The sequence below is a fragment of the Alligator mississippiensis genome, chromosome 3 (assembly GCF_030867095.1).
Source record: "Alligator mississippiensis isolate rAllMis1 chromosome 3, rAllMis1, whole genome shotgun sequence".
Classification (NCBI taxonomy): domain Eukaryota; kingdom Metazoa; phylum Chordata; order Crocodylia; family Alligatoridae; genus Alligator; species Alligator mississippiensis.
This window is the reverse complement of record NC_081826.1, coordinates 123,512,458-123,531,190: the sequence shown is the minus strand read 5'-3', so window position 1 is coordinate 123,531,190 and position 18,733 is coordinate 123,512,458. Positions and strand designations below refer to the sequence as shown.

General features: G+C 42.9%; 1 protein-coding gene across 3 annotated transcripts in view; it reads left to right on the top strand.

The window, feature by feature from the left end:
• Positions 1 to 18,733, top strand: part of F13A1 (coagulation factor XIII A chain) — a 101,579-nt gene that overhangs the window by 27,213 nt on the left and 55,633 nt on the right. For 2 of the 3 annotated variants that reach the window (XM_006267941.4, XM_019490525.2), the window contains one exon: positions 10,831 to 11,082. The exons of the other annotated variant lie outside the window; for it this stretch is intronic. In XM_006267941.4, the coding sequence (XP_006268003.1) occupies positions 10,831 to 11,082 (252 nt within the window). The remainder of the gene's footprint in view (positions 1 to 10,830; positions 11,083 to 18,733) is intronic. 3 annotated transcript variants of the gene reach the window in all.

Here is an 18,733-nt window from a genome sequence, read left to right as displayed (position 1 = left end):
GGGGCACAGCCCCATCAACTGCATCGTGCAAACCTCTTGTGTAAGTGTGGTGAATGCTGCCCTTTTTCTAACTTGGTTTGATCTTGCATGAGTCACACCCAACTAGAGTCCTGTACATAAAAATACTTAACAGTAATAGTCCCTTTTTGAGTGCAATCACAGAAATGAGGCACTTTCCACCTGCTGAAGGATTGTTCAGGGATATGACTGTGTTGTATGAATAGTATTTCTCCATGGGGACTCTTCCAAACATTGTTTTATGAGGGGACAGGATTGCTCAAGTGCTAGGCTCTCTAGCCAGTTACTCCTCGTCATGTTTAGAAATGTTTAAATTTTAAACCAGTTTAAAGTTATTGCCATGTGTGAAAAGTGTTGATGGCATCATACCAGGCCATAAGCAGGCAGCCATTCATGTTAAAGAGAGCATATGCTGCTGGTATATCTGTTTGTTAGACAACAGGATGGACAAGGAGAGAAGGTATTCATTGCAGTATCATGTTATGTGTTCTGAAAGCCCAGCTCAAGGCATCTAAAATCAGCCATCCAAAATGGGTGGATACTTTTAAACTGTCTTTGGGCCTCAGTTCCCCATCTGTCAAATGGGAGGAAAGAATCCATCATCGCTCAGGGGTATGATAAAAATAAATATTTTAATGTTTATGAAATGCTCAGGAATTGTTGTGGTATATGTCCTAGAAAAGCCTACAAGAAGATGTGTATCCGCAGAGCACAGTTGTAATAATTGCATTAAATAAACCCTGAGGCACACGCTGAATAAGGTGAGGATCAAGTGGAGAAAATAGCCTGTAATCATGTGACGGAAGACTGGATCATAGGGTGCCTATCTATAGATGTGCATGGGGATGGGTGGGGGGGGGCAGGTTTTAATTAGAGCTGTTCCTGAAGAGCTGCTCTAATTAAAATACCTCACTGTCATGTGTATTAAGTGCCCTTCATTTCAAAATGGTTCATTCAACGAGTTTTAGTTAAAGCGCCCCTGCAGCCATTTTGAAGTGTGGAATACTTAATACACGTGACGGTGATGCATGCTGGAGCATCTAATTAGAACGCTCCAGCAGACTCCATTAGAATGCATTGAACCACTTCTATAGGCAGGGGTGGTCCAACCATTAGGCGACCTAGGCGGTTGCTAGGACACCAAAATTTGGGGGGGCACCAAAATTATATGCAGAACAAAATGATAGGAACATCATTCTAAATAACAGCCCTGGCCAGCTACAACTCCACCTTGGTCTAAGACCTTTGTTTTGGTAAGGGGAGAAAGACCTCTGAAAAGATCTCGGAGGGAAGATCACTGGAATCATGACTCCTACCTCTTCCCCTATATTGGAAGTGGTGGAGGCATTGAAGTACACAGTTCACCTAGGGTGCCAATTACCCTTGGACCAGCCCTGTCTACAGGCATCTATAATGCCTCTACACACCAAGAGGCTGAATTAAGTTTGTACTAGTGACTTGTATTCATCACTTGAGTGCAGCCATAATTCGTTTCAAATGATAATAAACCCCAGCTTTCTGCTGCATATGGGCATACTAACAGTTTGCCAGATCCAGGACTTCCCCACCATCCCTCATCTGGCAGCATGTTTTTCTTGTCTCTTCCTTGACTAATCTTGATCTCCTCCTACATAGTCGCAGACCTTCCATTTCACCCAATGAATCCTGCTCAGGGGTACTCATTTCTGGGTCTTCCTTTTATATGCTTAAATAATTTATGATAGCTGCATAAGCCCAAGCAAACTATCCCTTTCACACCTTTGAATGCATCTTGTTTCTCTATGTACAAATTACAGTTGATATTTTGAATGTTAAAATATGGTAGTAGGATAAAAGAACTGCAAGGTGATACATACTTACAAATGGACACATACATGCTTGTATATCATTCATTATGGTGATATAGGTACAGAGATACCTAGATATATATGTCACAGCGGTATTTCAGGAGAACCTCTGCAGATGTATATTAATATTTTCCCTCTGAAAGGAGGGAAAGTAGAAGCCTCTCTAAACTAGAGGCAGTGAGGTAGGGCTTATCTATACCATGTCAAAATGTATCCCAGGAGGACCAGACTAAAAGCCCACCCTAGCCTGCTGATGTGGTCCAGAGCTGGAAGTTGACTTGTGAGGCTATCCTGGGCTCCCCCCACAGCGCCTGCTCTTCAACCTTCTGTCTCCAGTGAGTCTGAGGTTGAACTCTGGAGCTGACTCCTGAATAGCCTTACAGGCAAACTTCTGATCCTGGGGCAAGTGTTTGGACTCAAGTCAACAGGGTGCGCTCATTCCCATCCTCCCCAAGATCAGCTGCTAATGCAGAATAGACCAGCACAAGGAGCATGATCAGAGGTCAGGAAAACAGACCTTATGACGACAGGCTGAGAGTTTTGGGGCTGTTTAGCCTGGAAAAGTGTAGACTCAGGGGTGATCTGATGGCCACCTATAAGTTTATCTGGGGTGACCACCAGTATCTGGGGGAACATTTGTTCACCAGAGTGCCCCAGGGGATGACGAGGTCGAACGGTTATAAACTACTGCAAGACTGTTTCAGGCTGGACATAAGGATGAATTTCTTTACTGTCCGAGCCTCCAAGGTCTGGAATAGCCTGCCACTGGAGGTGGTTCAAGCACCTACATTGAACACCTTCAAAAGTAAATTGGATGTTTATCTTGCTGGGATCCTGTAACCCCAGCTGACTTCCTGCCCTTCGGGTGGGGGGCTGGACTCGATGATCTTCTGAGATCTCTTCCAGCCCTAATGTCTATGAAATCTATGAAGAATAACCAAGGACCTTGCAGGCTAGTGAAGGCACTGTCACTGAGTTCTCTGTTCATCCATTTGAGGCACTGATTTATGTTTTAACATGAGGCCTTTGCTTTATCTGATACATCAAAAATCAAAAGATCAAAGCAGACCCAATAACACCTTTTAGATTTGCACAATCTCTTTTTCCCTTTCCCTTCTCATTCACACTTGGTCCCATCATGTGTAGGAAGGGGAACTCCAGTACAAAGTGTTTGCATAAATTTTCCTGTTCCTTATGAGGCTAGTGAATTGTATTGCCCTTTTCCTGGAGGCATTTCTGTTCTCTAAACTTCTTGTCATTGTGTTGCAGCATAGACATCAAAGACATGGTTTATAACCAAATGGGACTGCAGTTAATTTATTAACTTATAGATATTATCTGAAGCCACTAAACATAGTTGTAGACTAAAATATGTGGTACCAGGGGAACATAAAGTTTGGGAGTTAATCCTAGATATGAAAGGATGACCACTTAAAAATACCAGAGTAGTGCAACTTATTAGTCATTTTTCCTAATGATTTAATAATTCCATATACTGCCAGGTATGGGGTGAGTGTATTGGGTATAAAGGAACACCAAATATGAAGGTTCTCATCAAGAAAATTGGCTTGGATTTTATTCCAGTCTTTGGTGACTGAAAGTTGTCACCCTTTGGCCATAGGGTGGCCTTTGTGAATTGAATTTTCTGTTTGTCCTGCTCCGAATGGATATGTGTCCACATTAAATAACCCATCACCAGAAACGGCCCTAGTTAGTAGTGTCAGCAGAGATATCAAGGAACTAATGGCGACTGAAGTATACTTACTGATAAGAACCATTTCCTTTGCAGTGAAATTACTGTAGAGAAGCAAAATGAATCACAAAGACTGGGGACCAGACTGTGCAAGAGACTGTTAGTGAATTTCACTTTTAGGTCATAGGTCTGAATTTGGCCAACTTCCATTAGTGACAGTGAGGCATTGCTATCTGATGGCAGGCTCCTTACTTGTAGGAATAGCTCTTTCCTGATGGAAAGATGTCCACAACAAAACCTTCTAGAACAAAGGTAATACATCTTAGAACAGTGTGAGGAAGCTTGGTCTGCTACACCTGTTCTATAAATTAAACTCGAGGTTTTTAAAGTTATTTAGGCAAACAAGATTTTCAAAATCACCTAGCCCCTTTAGTAGTTCCCACTAGGCATCTACATGTATTGTTAGGCACCTAAATTCCTTAAAAAATCTGGATTTTAATATTTTAGACCATCCATCAGGCACCTTTAGCAGCACAAAATGTAGACTCCTTGAATTGAATAAGCCTACTTTACTCTTTGAAATGAGATGGTATTAAAGGTTCTTGAGATGCCCCTTCTTGTCAGTAAATATCCAATTTATTTATGAGGAGTATTCTAGTAACACGCAGCTGTAAGGCCATGGCTTTGAACTGTAGTAAATTATGTTAGCCCTCTTGAAACCACTCAGTAAATTCAGTTTCACAGGGAAAACCAGTTTAACCATAACAAAAACCAATGTAAAGAAAAATCCAATTTAAGTTTACATATAAGGGAGGCAGCTAAGGTTCAAGACAGTTCTCAAGTTCTGCATTATAGTTGTAACAGGAGCTGGTGAACACTGATCCACTTGTAAATGGTGGGTATATTTTGTAACATGGATCAGGTGAGGTGTATGATGCTACTGTGTGGGTGCGTCTACATGAGATGCTTCATGCACCAAAGACAATCTACTGTGCATTGGCACAGTGGACAAAACCTGTGCTAATGCACAGTAGCTTTAATCTAATGAGTATTAATGTAACTAAAATACTGTTCATCTGATGTAATGTGCAGTAACACCGATTATAGGGCATTTGGTACCTGTCATTACAGGTATTAAGCTTAATGCACTGTAATTGTGGAACATTAATGAATGTGTTGATGCGCCCTGTGTCACGTGAATCTTTATCTTGATTACGCAGCCTGGTAATCTCTCCATTCCTCATTTATTTCCCCCTCTTCAAAATAGACACATTTGGAGATATTCCTACCATAATGGGGTTGGGAAGCTTAATTCACTATTTTTTATATTGTACTTTGAGGTTTTTTTTACTAGAAGGGATCATCTATGTGCAAAATATTAAAGCTGTTTCAAACATTAATGGCTTGATTTAGCAGGTTGCTGTGTACTCTGGCCCAGATCCAGCAAAGCATATAAGCATGTTCTTTAAGTTTTCTTTGTTGTTACTCATGTACTTAAGATAAGGACATGAATATAGAGATGGAATGCCTAGTCCTTTATAAAATCAAGTCCTTAGTAATCAGTGAGGCTCACCGCCAAGTTAATTATTACAAGTAAGGCAGCTTTAATTGAGACTCTCCATGCTTTTATCAGATTTTTGGTAGCTTGCTCTTGTTGGTATCTCTTACTAGCAAAAGCCGTTTCCTTCTTTTTGAGCCTTAATGGGAATCGTATTAATAATGGATCCACTTCAGCAAATCACTTAAGTACATGATTAATTTTAAACATACAAGTACCCTTGCTAGCTTCAGTGGAATTCCACGGATTTAAAGTTGAACAACTGGCTGAAGATTTGCTAGATCAAGACCTATTCCTTTTTTTTCTGCTTTTCCTCAAAAGATAGCAGTTTTTCTATATTCATTCAAATGCCAAAAATAAATAAATAAATAAAAATACAGCCATTATCACATAAACAATAATGATCTTTTTTACCAGTAATATAGCACACTTTGCACCAACAAACCAGATGATTTGTTTGGATTTTAACAGGCTTTCTGGTTACACAGCCAGTAAGCTATTAATCTTTCAGAACTCCATATACTCTTTTCTTGAAAAATGAACCAAGATGAGGTTTTTTTTCTTTTCTTTTTGTTTTTAAATAAGTGTCCCTAAGCATTTGGATTGAAATGCATTGTGTTTATTCATTAGTCATCTTCTTAGTCAGGTCACTCTTTAAAATAGTAACTCACAAGACCTTCCCTTGTGTTCTGGTTGTGTGGGTTTTGAAAAATCCACATAGGCTAGGGACAGACATTCAAAAATCTGAGCCTGAATTGATTCAATCTTTGCAGGTTAGTCTAACCTGGCTAGGCTGAATCAGTTTGCAACTGCACAGACATCCCAGAAATGCAGGTGCATGCCTGCAGTGGCTCAAGCTAGAAGCTGGGGGGCATTAAAGCAGCTCTCCATTCCCTTCCACAGTGCTGAGCTGAGGGGGCATGGCCAGGTCAGCAGGATGATCTGATTAGGGAGGGGTTGCCCCCACCTTTCTGACCAGCCCATTAGGGAATTGATAAATACTGTGTTATTGCCCTATTAAGAAAACCACAGAGGAACATTACCAGCTACCTGTTGACTGTGCCTTTGTTCTGTGTGCCACAGCACAGACCATAGCCAGCATGTGGTCTGCTAGCTAATGCTGAGAGGTGTCTGTGCAAGGCAGAGGGAATGGGGCAATCCATGCTCAGCAGGGATTGGGGAAGGGAGGGGAGGAGGGAGAGCAGGGTGAAGCCAGGCAGATACCTGCAGTCTCTGCTGAGCTCCAGCCAGGAAGCAGAGGGGAGGGAATAGCTCTGCTGTAGAGCAGAGAGCCCTGCCCAGACCAGAGAGAATGCTAGGATGCTGGGGGAGTCTGCTTTAACTTAAACCAGCAAGGGGTCTGGGACAGACATTGCATAAACTGGTTTGACCCAAATCAGTTAAGTCTGATGCTACATTCAACCAGGTTTATCTCAAACCAGTTTCAGCCATTGTCAGTCTGGTTTATGTGCACCGAACATCTGTTCTGTTACAGGTTTAAATCAGTTTCTGATCACTTAAACCAGTTTATTTGTAATGTAGATTATGGCTAGGAACAGACATTTAGAAAAGACAAAATGATAGGAAACATCAGGTGATAGAAACCTCTATACCTGTCTTCATAAGAAGATTAGACTCTCTCCCTGAGTCTTGCAGAGCAATTTTCAGCTTTTGCATAACCTAATCCAGAGGTTGGCAATCTTTCATGAGTAGCAGGCTTCTGCTATTGCTCCCCTTTGCAGTGCCTTCTTCCACAGTGACCAAGCTGCCTAGTGTTGATTCTGCTACGTGCCTCTGTCACCTTCATGTTTTCTACCTATTCCTATGCCCAGTAGTGAGGCGGGGTGAATTTAGCAGTGACAGTAAGCAGTACCTGCTGTAGAGGATGAAAGGGGACTGTAGAGGGAATCATTGGTACAGTGGAGGGAAGAGAAAGGGGAATGTGCAGGACAAATATGCATGCCTCCAATCCTCCATGTCAGTGCAGGCTCCAATCTCTTCATGGGCTGGATGCAGCCTGTGGGCTGTAGGCGCCAACTCCTGAGCTGATCTGTTCTGACTTCCTGTTTTTCCCTGAAGTACTGTTAGGGCCTTGTTACACATTATGCTAAAAACACAAATGTTAATTAGTTTAGTGTTTGGTCTAGTGGAACAGTTGCACCTGAAAGCAAAAATCCTTCTCTGACTGCCCTTCACCTGCACAGCTGTGACTTGCCATTAGAGACTTGGTGAGAAGGGGCAAGAGTGGCTCATTGTTCCTGCCAGGCAGAGAGCGACCCCACCACTGTAGCAATTGCAGTGAGACTAGAAAGCACTGGGGAGCTGCTGCAGCTTGATAAGACCAAGCTGCTTCCCTGGGGCTGTCTGGTCTCATCAAGCTGTGGTAGCTCTGCACTGAGGACAGGGCTGCCAGGGCTTAAGCTTCCACAGACCCAGTCTGTGTGGAGCTCCTGTCTCAGTTCCAGTGAGACCAGAGAGCCCAAGGGAAGTCGCGGCCCTGGAGCTCACTCGCTCTGCTCAGCTGAACTCTTGAGAAAGCTCTCTCTGGCGGCCATCCTGCTGCTGGCTGGGCTCCCTGCTGGCCAGCCACACACCACCTGAGCTCCAAGGGGCGTGATCCTTTTTTTCTGCTGGAGTTCATTTCCCCCCCGCCCCTTTCTGTGCTGCTGCTGACAAGAGCAGTGAGTTGGTCCTGGTGGTGCTGGGAGGCACGGCAGCCACTGGGGACCCCGGGGCTGCAGCACTTGCTCTGCCCTGTGACTCTGGGGGGAGAGGTGCTGTGCTGAGCCCCACTGGCCCAGTGAACCCACTCGCCCTGACTCAGGAGGCATCGCTGCATTCTGGGATGGCAGCAGCAAAGACTGGGAGTTGCTTTGAAGAGGCATGATGGCTGCAACAGAAGCCATCATGGTCTTGATAAACAGGGAAGGTAGCAACCAACCAAGGAAAGAGACTCTGAGTCCAAGAATCAAAACCATTATTGAAAGTATGCCCTTCTGTTATAGAAGTGACTGTAGCTATTTAATATATCATATCTATGAGCTGACTTTCAGAGGTGGTGCATCTCCCACTGAAATTAATGCTTAGCTATGAATGCCTAAAACCAAGCCATGGATGGCAAAACTCCACTGAGCAGAATAGCTTTAATTCTTGCTAAACCTATGCTGAACCAATGTACGGACCCTTTGGTTGGCACCTCTCCAGCTCAACTGCATCAATGCCAGAGATCCTAAGCCTTCTGGTTTTAAATATAGCAATAAGATCTTTATCTTTGAGGTGTGTATGTGAGTGCTTGAGTTACTGTCTGACAGCTCAATGTATATATGTGACTGCAAATCGGCTCCAAACCATCTTCCAAGTTTCTAGAGTCAGTCAGAACTGCCTGGCTCTTTTATTTGTAGTTCTGTTTGCATTTCAAACATAGGGAAACCCTGCTCTTTCAAATGAATTTCAAATGAAGGAAACCGTTACCTGTGTTCTGGAGGGTTATGTTTACACTAATCAACTTCCTCTTGGGTTCGTTTTAGATCAGCTGGTGTTCTAATGCCAGCTCCTCATAGCACCTGAGCATCTAAACTAGCACCTGTTAGGATCAAACCCCATTGACCTTTTTATTTACCGATTCAGACAATAACACAGAGTTTAGCCTCCATTTGCTTATTCAGCTTCCATGGTCAACTTAAGAAATACTTTAATACACAGTGGGCACATCTACATGATACATTTACTGCAGAGCTGCTTGATAAACTGCACAGTGAAGTCTCCATGTCTACACATGCAGCCCTATTAGGCAGCAGGAAACTTACTCTGCCGCAGGTTAAGACTTGTAAATACAAGTATTATTTTGCAGCAGTGTTATTTAGTGCACAGCAACACACGTATAGATGCTGCTGGGGCTGTCTGGGGCTTCAGCATGTGTGCTGCCTGCCGGTTAGCCCCTGACACCGAAGCACCCTCATGCACCAGCTCCTCTGCAGCACATTAAGCCAGGTTGGAGCAGCCCCAGATTAGCAGGCTGACCCCCCAGGTCTCCTGCCAGCTGGGGCTGCTCTAACCTGGCTCAGCATGCTGCAGTCTTGGGCATATGTGAAGATGTGGTGCTAGGGAGCAATAAACACCAGCACAACATGCACCAGAGTTTATTGCTTTGCATTAGTTTCATGTGTAGATGAACTCATAGAATCCAGTTTCACTAAGCCTAGGCCTGTAATGCTTAATAAAATATTCAGCCACAAGCTTCATTGTGGATCTAAATCTGAAACAGTGAGGAGACAATTATGTACTGCATTCAAATAATCAGTGGGAGGACGGTGGCAAAGACAGTTTACAAGGACCTCACTCTGCTTTGACATGGGGAAAGTTCTCCCTTTGGTCACTTGGGGATCTTTCAGATTCTGGATCCTGCATTGGAGTGTAGGTTCTGTAAGGGTTGACAATTGATTTGTAAGTCTGATATACCCCAAAGTACCTACTGGTATTAATAACTCTCCCCATAGAAAAGAGGTAAGGATAGCATTTGAAAAGTAGTCCATATAAATGTATGTGTGCCTATTCAGACATAACTGGTTTGCTCTGTTGTGTTGAAAGTTTGGGGTGTTCTGTTTCTTTATACAATTATCACAACTGGAAACAAAGCACCTACTGGCGAGGCAAGAAGGGTCAAACCCTGCACTAGTTTAAAGGACAGTACTGTGTTCAGCTCTCAGATCCCAACTGTTAATAGACACAAGACCCTTATATCTGTTACCTCTTTAGTCTTATCCTTCTACACTTCTCTTCTTTTGAAGGACTTTTTGAAGTGCACTTGCACTTTATTTTTCTGTGTTTGCTATTGATTTTACTTTTTCTTTCAGATCCTTTTTTAAAAATTTCTATGTATCTTCCTTCCAATGCATGCCCCAATAAACTGGTAATATGGAAGGTCATATAGGTTACTGCATCCCTGGCCTGCAGGGCAAACTGGGCTATATGGCGCTGAACAATCCATCAAATGAAGCATAGTAGACCCACACATTAGAAACATAGATTGGCCCATGATGCAAACTTCAGATCTAACTCTGTGTACAATTTTTCCAAAGTTAATAGATGTTCCCATCTCACACTTGAGATGATCTCTGCACAGTGCTGTAAAATCATATACATACCCCACACCTTCAACTTCAAAGTGCATAAATAGTAATATTAGAGTAAAAAAATAAAGCAGTCTGCTTGTTTTATTTGTCCATGGCTAAATGCTTGGTGAGATCTGACTTTTGATTTATTGGGTAAGAGGTAAATTGGAGTCCAGAAGAAACTTTGTGCAGTGGCTTGGAATAGTGTTGCTTTAGGAATAGGCCATCCTGCAACTGTTCAGATGGTTGGACTGGGTTACCCTGATTCTATGGCTAATTTAAAGCTAGCCTGGTTGAGTCTAACCAAGGGGCAGAATGGACACAGCTTAGGAAACTGATGCTTATGCGCACTACAGTATGGCCTAAGGCCCTGCTTGGCAAGGCCATAGAATATACACATGATCATATACACATGATCTGAGCCCATCAAACCAAGAAGTGATCATTATGCATAAGAGCTTACAATATAAATTGGAGATGAGACAATGTGTGTATGCAGCCAACTGAAGAGCACAAGGAAACTATGAGACTGTTAAATAGAGGCATTTGCTAAGCTGCTGGTTGTATTCACAGAAGGATCCTCTTCTGTTTCCATTCCTGCAGGTCGATATCCACAGGTAAACAAAGGCACTTACATTCAGATCCCTTTGGTTGAAGAACTAAAAAGCGGGGCCTGGGGAGCCAAGGTTATGCAGAAGGAGGGCAACTCTGTTAACCTGTCCATCATGTCTGCACCAGACTGCATTGTTGGGAAATTTCGCTTGTATGTTGCTGTCTGGACCCCCTCTGGCATCATCAGAACCAAGAGAAACTCAGCAACTGATACCTACATCCTGTTCAATCCCTGGTGCCAAGGTGAGAGCTGTGTAGAAATCACATACATGAGTTCTGCACAAAGTTTCAGCAGTTTACCCAGGCTTTTGGTGAGGCAAGGGCCCGATATAGCTTAGGGTGACTGTGGCTGTTGTCTGGACATGATTTGAATGTGGTTGGTTACTTTCCAAGGAAGCAGTAGTTTTTTATATGATTATATGTTCGCTTCGGGCAAGAGAGTTGGAAAGTAAGTGAGTATTCACTTTATCTTGCCCTTGACTCCCCTCCACAGGCACAGCACGCTCTTTCAGCACCCAGGTGGGAGAGGAGGGGGAATTATGATGGCCATGGGAGAGACGAGTCTTACCTGCCCAGGCTCTACTCACTTGAGTGGTAGCTGCTGCTGCTGGCATACCAACATGGCCTTGGGTTGCTGCCACTGAGAAGCAGGCATCGGCATGGATTCCCAGGGTGGGAAGGAAGGGTGCTTCTAGTGCCCCATTCATTACCCCCCATTCCTGGGGGCAGCACTGTGCCTCTAATCCAAACCCTCCCACCCCAGCACTGCTGGGCAGGGGGCTATGCCTGCCTGGCTCCTAAGACCAAGCTGTGCCTGCCATAGCGAAGACTGCTATGGGGAGGGGACCATTCTGGTGCCTTCTTAGTTGGCACCCTGTGCTGGTGCCCTGATTGCCCCCATTTAGTTATGTTACTGCTCTCCTCATTCCCAAGTAGTTACTGAGTTTTCCCACTAACTTTAGTGGGCTGTTCTTCAGGCCCTGTTTGTATGTGTGAAACTGATAGTTCAATAAACCTGTGTTCATTTCCAGGAAACTGGCCTTTGGCAAGGAGATCAAACCATTCACATAGTGCATAGCAAACTAGTGGAACCTACTGCCACAAGATATTGTAGAAGCCAACAATTTAACCAGGTTTAAAAATGGATTAGACAAACTCATTCCAGATTGGTCTACCAGTGGCTATTAAACACACCGGTAGGGTTGCAACCCCCAAAGTAGGACTCCCTAGGCCTTTCAATGCTGGAAGATGTAAGGGAAAAGGGGCAGAGGACAAATCAGTTTGGACAGGCCCTGCATAAATACTTTTTCCATCCAGCCTGTGCCACAGGGTACTGTGTTAGATGTATCTGTTCTCTGACCCACTATGGTATCCCTTATGTTTAGGGACCAACCTAATTCGCTGGGGTTGCCCCCTGATTTTGCAGGTAGAACGTGAGCCCAGGCACCCATTTCATGGGCAGAGTGTGGCAGGCCCCCCATGCTGCTGATTGGCCACAGAGGCTTCCTGTTATGTGGCCCCACTCCTTGTGTCTGGCTGTGAGGACTGTCTGTCATGCAGCCCTGCCCCTTGCCACTGATTAGAGATGGGCAGGGCCACATGACAGGCAGCCCTCACACCCAGTCATCAGTGAGGGGCAGGGACAGCAGCTATCTAGCTGGCTGTCCCTTCTCCCCCTTCCCTGCCTGGCAAGCTGTCATAGCACTTGATAAGTTTTTGGGGTTTTTTTAATTATTATTCTGTGGATTTTGCAGGCAAAGCTGGATTTTGTAAAATCCACGAAATCGCATATATGGTAAATTCCTACTTATGTTCTTATGCCTTCCCAACTAATACGTGGAATAAAGGACTACATTTGTAGAACCTCCTGTTCCACGTTCACATGTAAAAATCAGCACCTTGTTCACATGTGCCAAATGCCTTCATAGTTTGTGATGAACAAGTTTAGCATTATTAATAGAGTATGTCAGTCTGCTACACTCTTTCTTTTCTACATAGAATGATTTCTGCCAAGTTTATTACTTGCCTTTGGTCCAAGAGAATATTAGCAATGATTAGCTTTATGTATTATTTAGGAAGAGGTTTGTTAACGTTGAGTGGAATTAAGTAGAAACGACTGAAAGGAACAGAGACCATGACTTTAGTGTATAATGTAAGCGTGTTGGAAAACACTGGGCATCTTAAGGCCACAACGATAGCTACTTCAGGACTTTGGGGACAGATGTGAGGGGAGGTGTAGCTATGACAAGTGGGAGGAGTCCCAAGCAGAAGTAGGATCGCAAATGTAACTTTCTTCTGAATAGATAACTTTCCCCCCCTATGCTTGTTATAAGACTATTCCAGTCCTAGCCAGTGAGTCGTGGCTCTATAACTCAAGCTATAGCACAGTGTTTCCAGCTGTGATGTCCCTGGTTCAATACCCAGTATGGCAACCAGCACACACAGTCACATGAAGACAAACCCAGTGCCAAAATCTTTAAAAACGCAAGTTGCCTAGTGAAAATTCATGAATGATGTACACACCCTGTATGAGTTTTCATGTTAGATGACTAGCCAGTGTACATCTGAACTCCCGCCCTTAAGCTAAGTAGTCTTGTTGAGTAAGGCCCAACAAATGCAAGTCAAATTAAACAAAAAATACCATGTTGGTGGAGGAAATAAGTAAGACAAGCTATAAACAGTGATGCAAAGCTGATGCTGTAGCCTTCAGCAGCAGTAGGTAACATAAGATTTTGCCATGAGAGAGTGAAAGAGAGCACTGTTGTCATTGTTTCCAAGAGCTTGTTAGGTCTTGTTACAATACAGTTTGAATAAGCATGCATCAGTTAGTGAGTACAAGGTAAATGTAGCTTTTATTCATGCTATCAACCCTGTCATTTGACTGGCTGACAGCAGGGATACTGAAGGGTTAAACTCGCATCTAAAATGCATTTCTGTTTTATCCTTTTTCTACATTACAAGTGCTGACATCAAACTGGTGTTATTACACCTCACAATTTGCTGATTTATGATCTTATGATTGTTATCATTCTTACATACCTCTCCCATCTATTATACCAGGTACAGCTGTCCTGTCCTGCATGCTTTCCTTGCATACTACAGCAGATTGTACTGCTTCTGTATGATGTTCCACAAGAATATCTTAGAATGACCTTGCACAGATTCCAAATGTTCTAATGTACTGTCTTCTTCCACGTAACTTAGCTTTTAACTCATGCTTCTCTAGGCCTGCCTTGTGGCCTACAGCTTTATGGAAGCACACAGATCCTTGATATATCCACAGGGGCTAGAAAGGTATGTGAGCTCTTGCCCACCCCAGGGGTTTTAGACAACCCTCAACTGTTTGGACCACCACTTTTGTGTCTACAAATAACACATGTATTCCATTTTGCAAAGGCAGAGGTTGATCTTTGTGACCTGTTTAAATATTCTATATCTTATTGTCTGTAACAGGTTTTGTTTTCTGTATATCCAAGGGCTTGATTTTGTTTTGACCCATATTTGCTGCTTATCCAACGTCTTTCTAGGTCATTTAAACTATTCAGCATCTATTTCTGCTCAGCCTTTTGGTATGAGAACACAAGGGAGAGAGAATGCCCCACCACCTTTCCTCTGACCTTAAAGGCAGAGGTTCTATGGATCAGCTGAAAAATATAGAAACTCACATGGCAGCTTAAACTAGACTTTCTTCCTAGGTGAATAAATAATTGTGGGGAGGGGGTATGATATGTATCTTTAGAAGGAGAGAAGATTTATACCTGAAATGTAGGGGAATTGCTCATAACCTGGGCAGACTGTCACTTTCACTAGCAGCTTTCCAGCTCATTGCTTCAAAGAAGTGCCAATAGATCTCTCTGAGGTTCTTTTTAAGAGCAAGGCTTTGTATTTGTGTCTTTCCTTTAATGCAGCTGTTCAGGTTTGACACATTTTTCTTGGTTAGGTTTGCATAGTAGCCATTTCAGGAGAAGTCTGCATATTTCACCAGTCAAGCTAGAAAGCAATTTTTCTTTCTAGAAGGAGAGCTTGCTTCAGAAGTCACTAGATTATTTTATATGATGTAACTGCTCCCGCTGCTCAGCAGGCAGACTTTGCTAATTCAGCTATTGCTTTAGATCCTGATCCTGGGAGGTGTGAGCGGTGCTCTTACCTCCCCATTTAGCGCAGGAAGCTCGAGAGCACTCACCATTCCATAGGATTAAGAGATGTCACCTACGTGAACTAATCACCCACTTTTTAATGAATAACTCCCTGGGGTAATAGCATTTACATCTACCTAAATATTATGAACTTGGTTCCAAGAGGTGCCCCTACAGCTTGCATTGACTTCAGAGATGCTGAACTCTTCTAACTACCTGGATTAGGCATTCTAATGACTTTTGTAGAGGCTTTACCAAGAGGGCTGTACACTATATTGGATCATGCTACCAGCTTCACTGACTGTACAGATGCACCTTGCTCATTCCATCTTTTGCTAACTGGGCAATGTGCTTAAGCTATTGAGATGTATATGTTTTTGCTGATCCAGTTATAGATCCCATCAGTTCATGTCCTTCAAATAGCTTATAAGTTCACTGAGGATTATGAATAAATATGGATGACTTAAGCCTTTTCCTATATCAGGAATCCAACTTTGTGCCATGTAAAACTTTTCCCTAGATTTGCCATTAAGATACAAATTTAGTCGAATCTGCTTGTAATGGCAGAAGGGTGAAATTCACCCAAAGTACCTAACACACTACTGATGGTGCAGGCAGGTACTCATTGCTTTTCAAGCTCAAAGTCTAGAGTAACAACCATACAGCTGCACTGTACTTGGCTATTGGTTGGGTAGATTTTGTGTGCACATGCACATGCCCACCCAAATGCCTGCAAACTCCTTAGCCATTGCCTACTTTGAGCTCTGTCATGGCTTCAGTTATGGCACAGATCTGCACTGAACCAGCAGGCGAATTTGGAGCCAATTGATTACAGCCACACAAAGCTCCTGAGTTCTTAGGGAAAGTGCCTGTTGTACCCTTGGAAGAGATATAGCATATGCTCACCTGCACAGAGTAACTTGCAAGCTTCCTGGAAGATACTGCCCATTTGGCTGTCTCAGGAAGTGCCAGAAGAAGCCATTCGTATGCTCAGGACAGTACAGGATGTACAACTGTAGCTGGGTCCTTTACTGAGGTGTGAATGGTAGGGGGAGCTTCCTGTGCACATCTCTTATTCCCTTCATTCTACCTTCACTCTATCCAAGGGAAGTATACTGCACCCTTACTAATTATCATGTAAGCTAATCTTCTTTTCTGGAGCGTTGCTAATACTTTATTAATTTCCAAAATAAACTATTTAGTAGGAGGTATCAGTTCATCAAATTTCACTTATTTCTGTTCATCACAAAATAATTAGAAGTTGTGTTACGCACGGTACAGTTTTGCTACCTACAACATGCTTAGAAGCAAAATAGTTCACAAATGTCTTGCTTTTTCTTACACGTAGTCTCAGTGGTATTGAAAGCTGCCAAAAATCACAGCAATTGCTTTCTAAGGACAGGCTTGTTTAATTTTTCCCTTCCCAGTGAAAACACAGGGACTATTTTCTCTTTTGCTTTATCAACATTTAAAATAAATATTAAGAATTGACAAAGAGTTAAATTGATCTCCACTTGATCTCTCTAAGATGATGCAGTCATGAACTAACAGGCATTTGGACTGCTGTCAACAAGACCAGCTGATATTTTTTACCTATAAAAGAAAACCACATCAGTTGTCAAGAAAGCAGTCAGTCCTTCCTGAATGGATAAGCTACCAACATCTGCAGAAGATGTATTTTCCATATCTTCGAAGGTGCACCTTGCACCCCTTTTTACAAATGTGCTTTAAATAAAATGCAAAGGATAATGAGTAAATATATACTGTCGGACCCCAAGTTACGCAGGGGATATGTTCCTGAAAAACACCATGTAAGTTGAAACCGTGTAACTCAAGGCATTAAGTCAAAGGAAAAGAGGGGGATAGGGACCTGGGACCAAGATTTGATAACATTATTTCATAATAAAAGGATATTTAAACATAAAATAATGGAATTAATAGCCTTATTAAAACCTTTACTCCCGGCTATGTGCTCATACAGAGACAAAGCTTTAGCCCTAACTGCTGCACCGTCAACAACTGCTCCTTTTGTATTGGTCATTTCATTGATCCAAAGATTAAGGAATTTTTCAACCTTATCTAAATAAGGAATTCTAGTCACCAACGACACTCTCAAGCTCACAGGGGTTGTTGTTTTCACACAGTCTCTAATTTTTTGCTCACTTTTTTTAATGGTATGCACAGTTGATTCACTTAAACTGTATTGGTGAGCAATCAACGTAGCACTATTGACTTCTCTTAATTTATTAAGGATTTCAATTTCCTGGGCTAGGGTGATAGACTTACATGCTCTTTTGGGCACAATGTCAAAGGCTTTCTTTGACGCCATTTTCACAAATGTTCAGGGGTTAACATAACCAGAAATGATGGACAGTCTTGGAGATGACTAAGTGATGCTAACGCTACGTAAGCAGACTCCAAACTAACAAGCACTCTACTACAAACAGTGTAAACGTGAAGGGTATCATGTAAGTTGACACGTGATCACATTATATAAAGCGTGTATACGTGAATCGGTGTAACTCAAAACTGTGTAACGGGGGGTCCGACTGTATTGTAGTGCAATGGGCAAATTATTCAACTCAGCCACCAGTGAAACAGGACTTCAGTGATCCGTTAATTAGGCAACATTATTGGTAACGTTCAGCAATGAAAGGATTCTGAGTGGAGAGTTGGAGCCTTGAATACACTTAATAATCTGTCTCCTCAAGTCCAGCTTCCCAGGGATTCTCTAGTTTTGGTCTGAGGTTTTAAATCTATGTATGCAACCTGAATTTAGAGTCATGATCTACTGCCTAAAAGGCAGTTAGTCCACAGCCAGTAGCAGACCTGTAAATTTCTATACCACACCATGGCAAGATCGTGTCCTGGTAAGGATGGTGCTTCCCACTGTAGTCTGTAGATTTGAGGAAGGCTTGTTCCTGGTGCCCGCTGTTGAGCCCTCTTGTTTCTGACACACTGGAGAACAGCTGCTGGAGATGAACCCAGAGTGGCATCACTGGTGACTGCAGATTGGGAGTGTGCCTATATAGATTCAACTGTGTAGATAGAGCTCATTGCTATCCTCCCCAAAACCAACCACTTCAGCAGGGTAGACAAGCCCTAACTATTAGAAGAGGAAAGAGCATTGTACTGTGCAATAGGCGTGCATGTGTACATGCGGAGAGAAGGGTTTCAGACTTGTGGAGAACATCGGTTGCATAGTAAGCAGTAAGCAATAATGGAATTGGCCCCAGGCACACAGAGAGGCTGCATGAGTGACAGCGCATGCTTCTACCAGCCCAGCTTCTGCAGCCAGCCTAGCCCTTGCCACAGCCCTGCCACCCAATGCGTGAACCCTCGCTGTTACACCTCTGAGAAACATGATAAAAGCTCCTTGCCTTTCTTTTACCCTGCTGGTAGTGCAGGTTTCAAAGGCTCCTGAATAAAACTATATAACACTTTTTAAATTTTTTCAGCCAAATAACATTTTCACAAAATGTCACAAAAGTGAAAATGTCCCCAACTGTTTCCTCCCTGTCTTATTCTGCTTTTTTGCAGATACCCAAATCTCCTGTGGAATCTTTTTAGCTGATGACCCACCTGGGAGGGATAGAATTGTAAAACACTGAATAAACAGCCCACTAGCAGCCAGAATACTTACACAGTCATTGAATTAAATAAAGTTTATTGAAGTTGCTGGCTGTCACTGGCACACTGGGAGTTCTACCACATAGTCTTATGGGTTTGTTCCAGTCAGACTGGAGTGCCAAGGAACA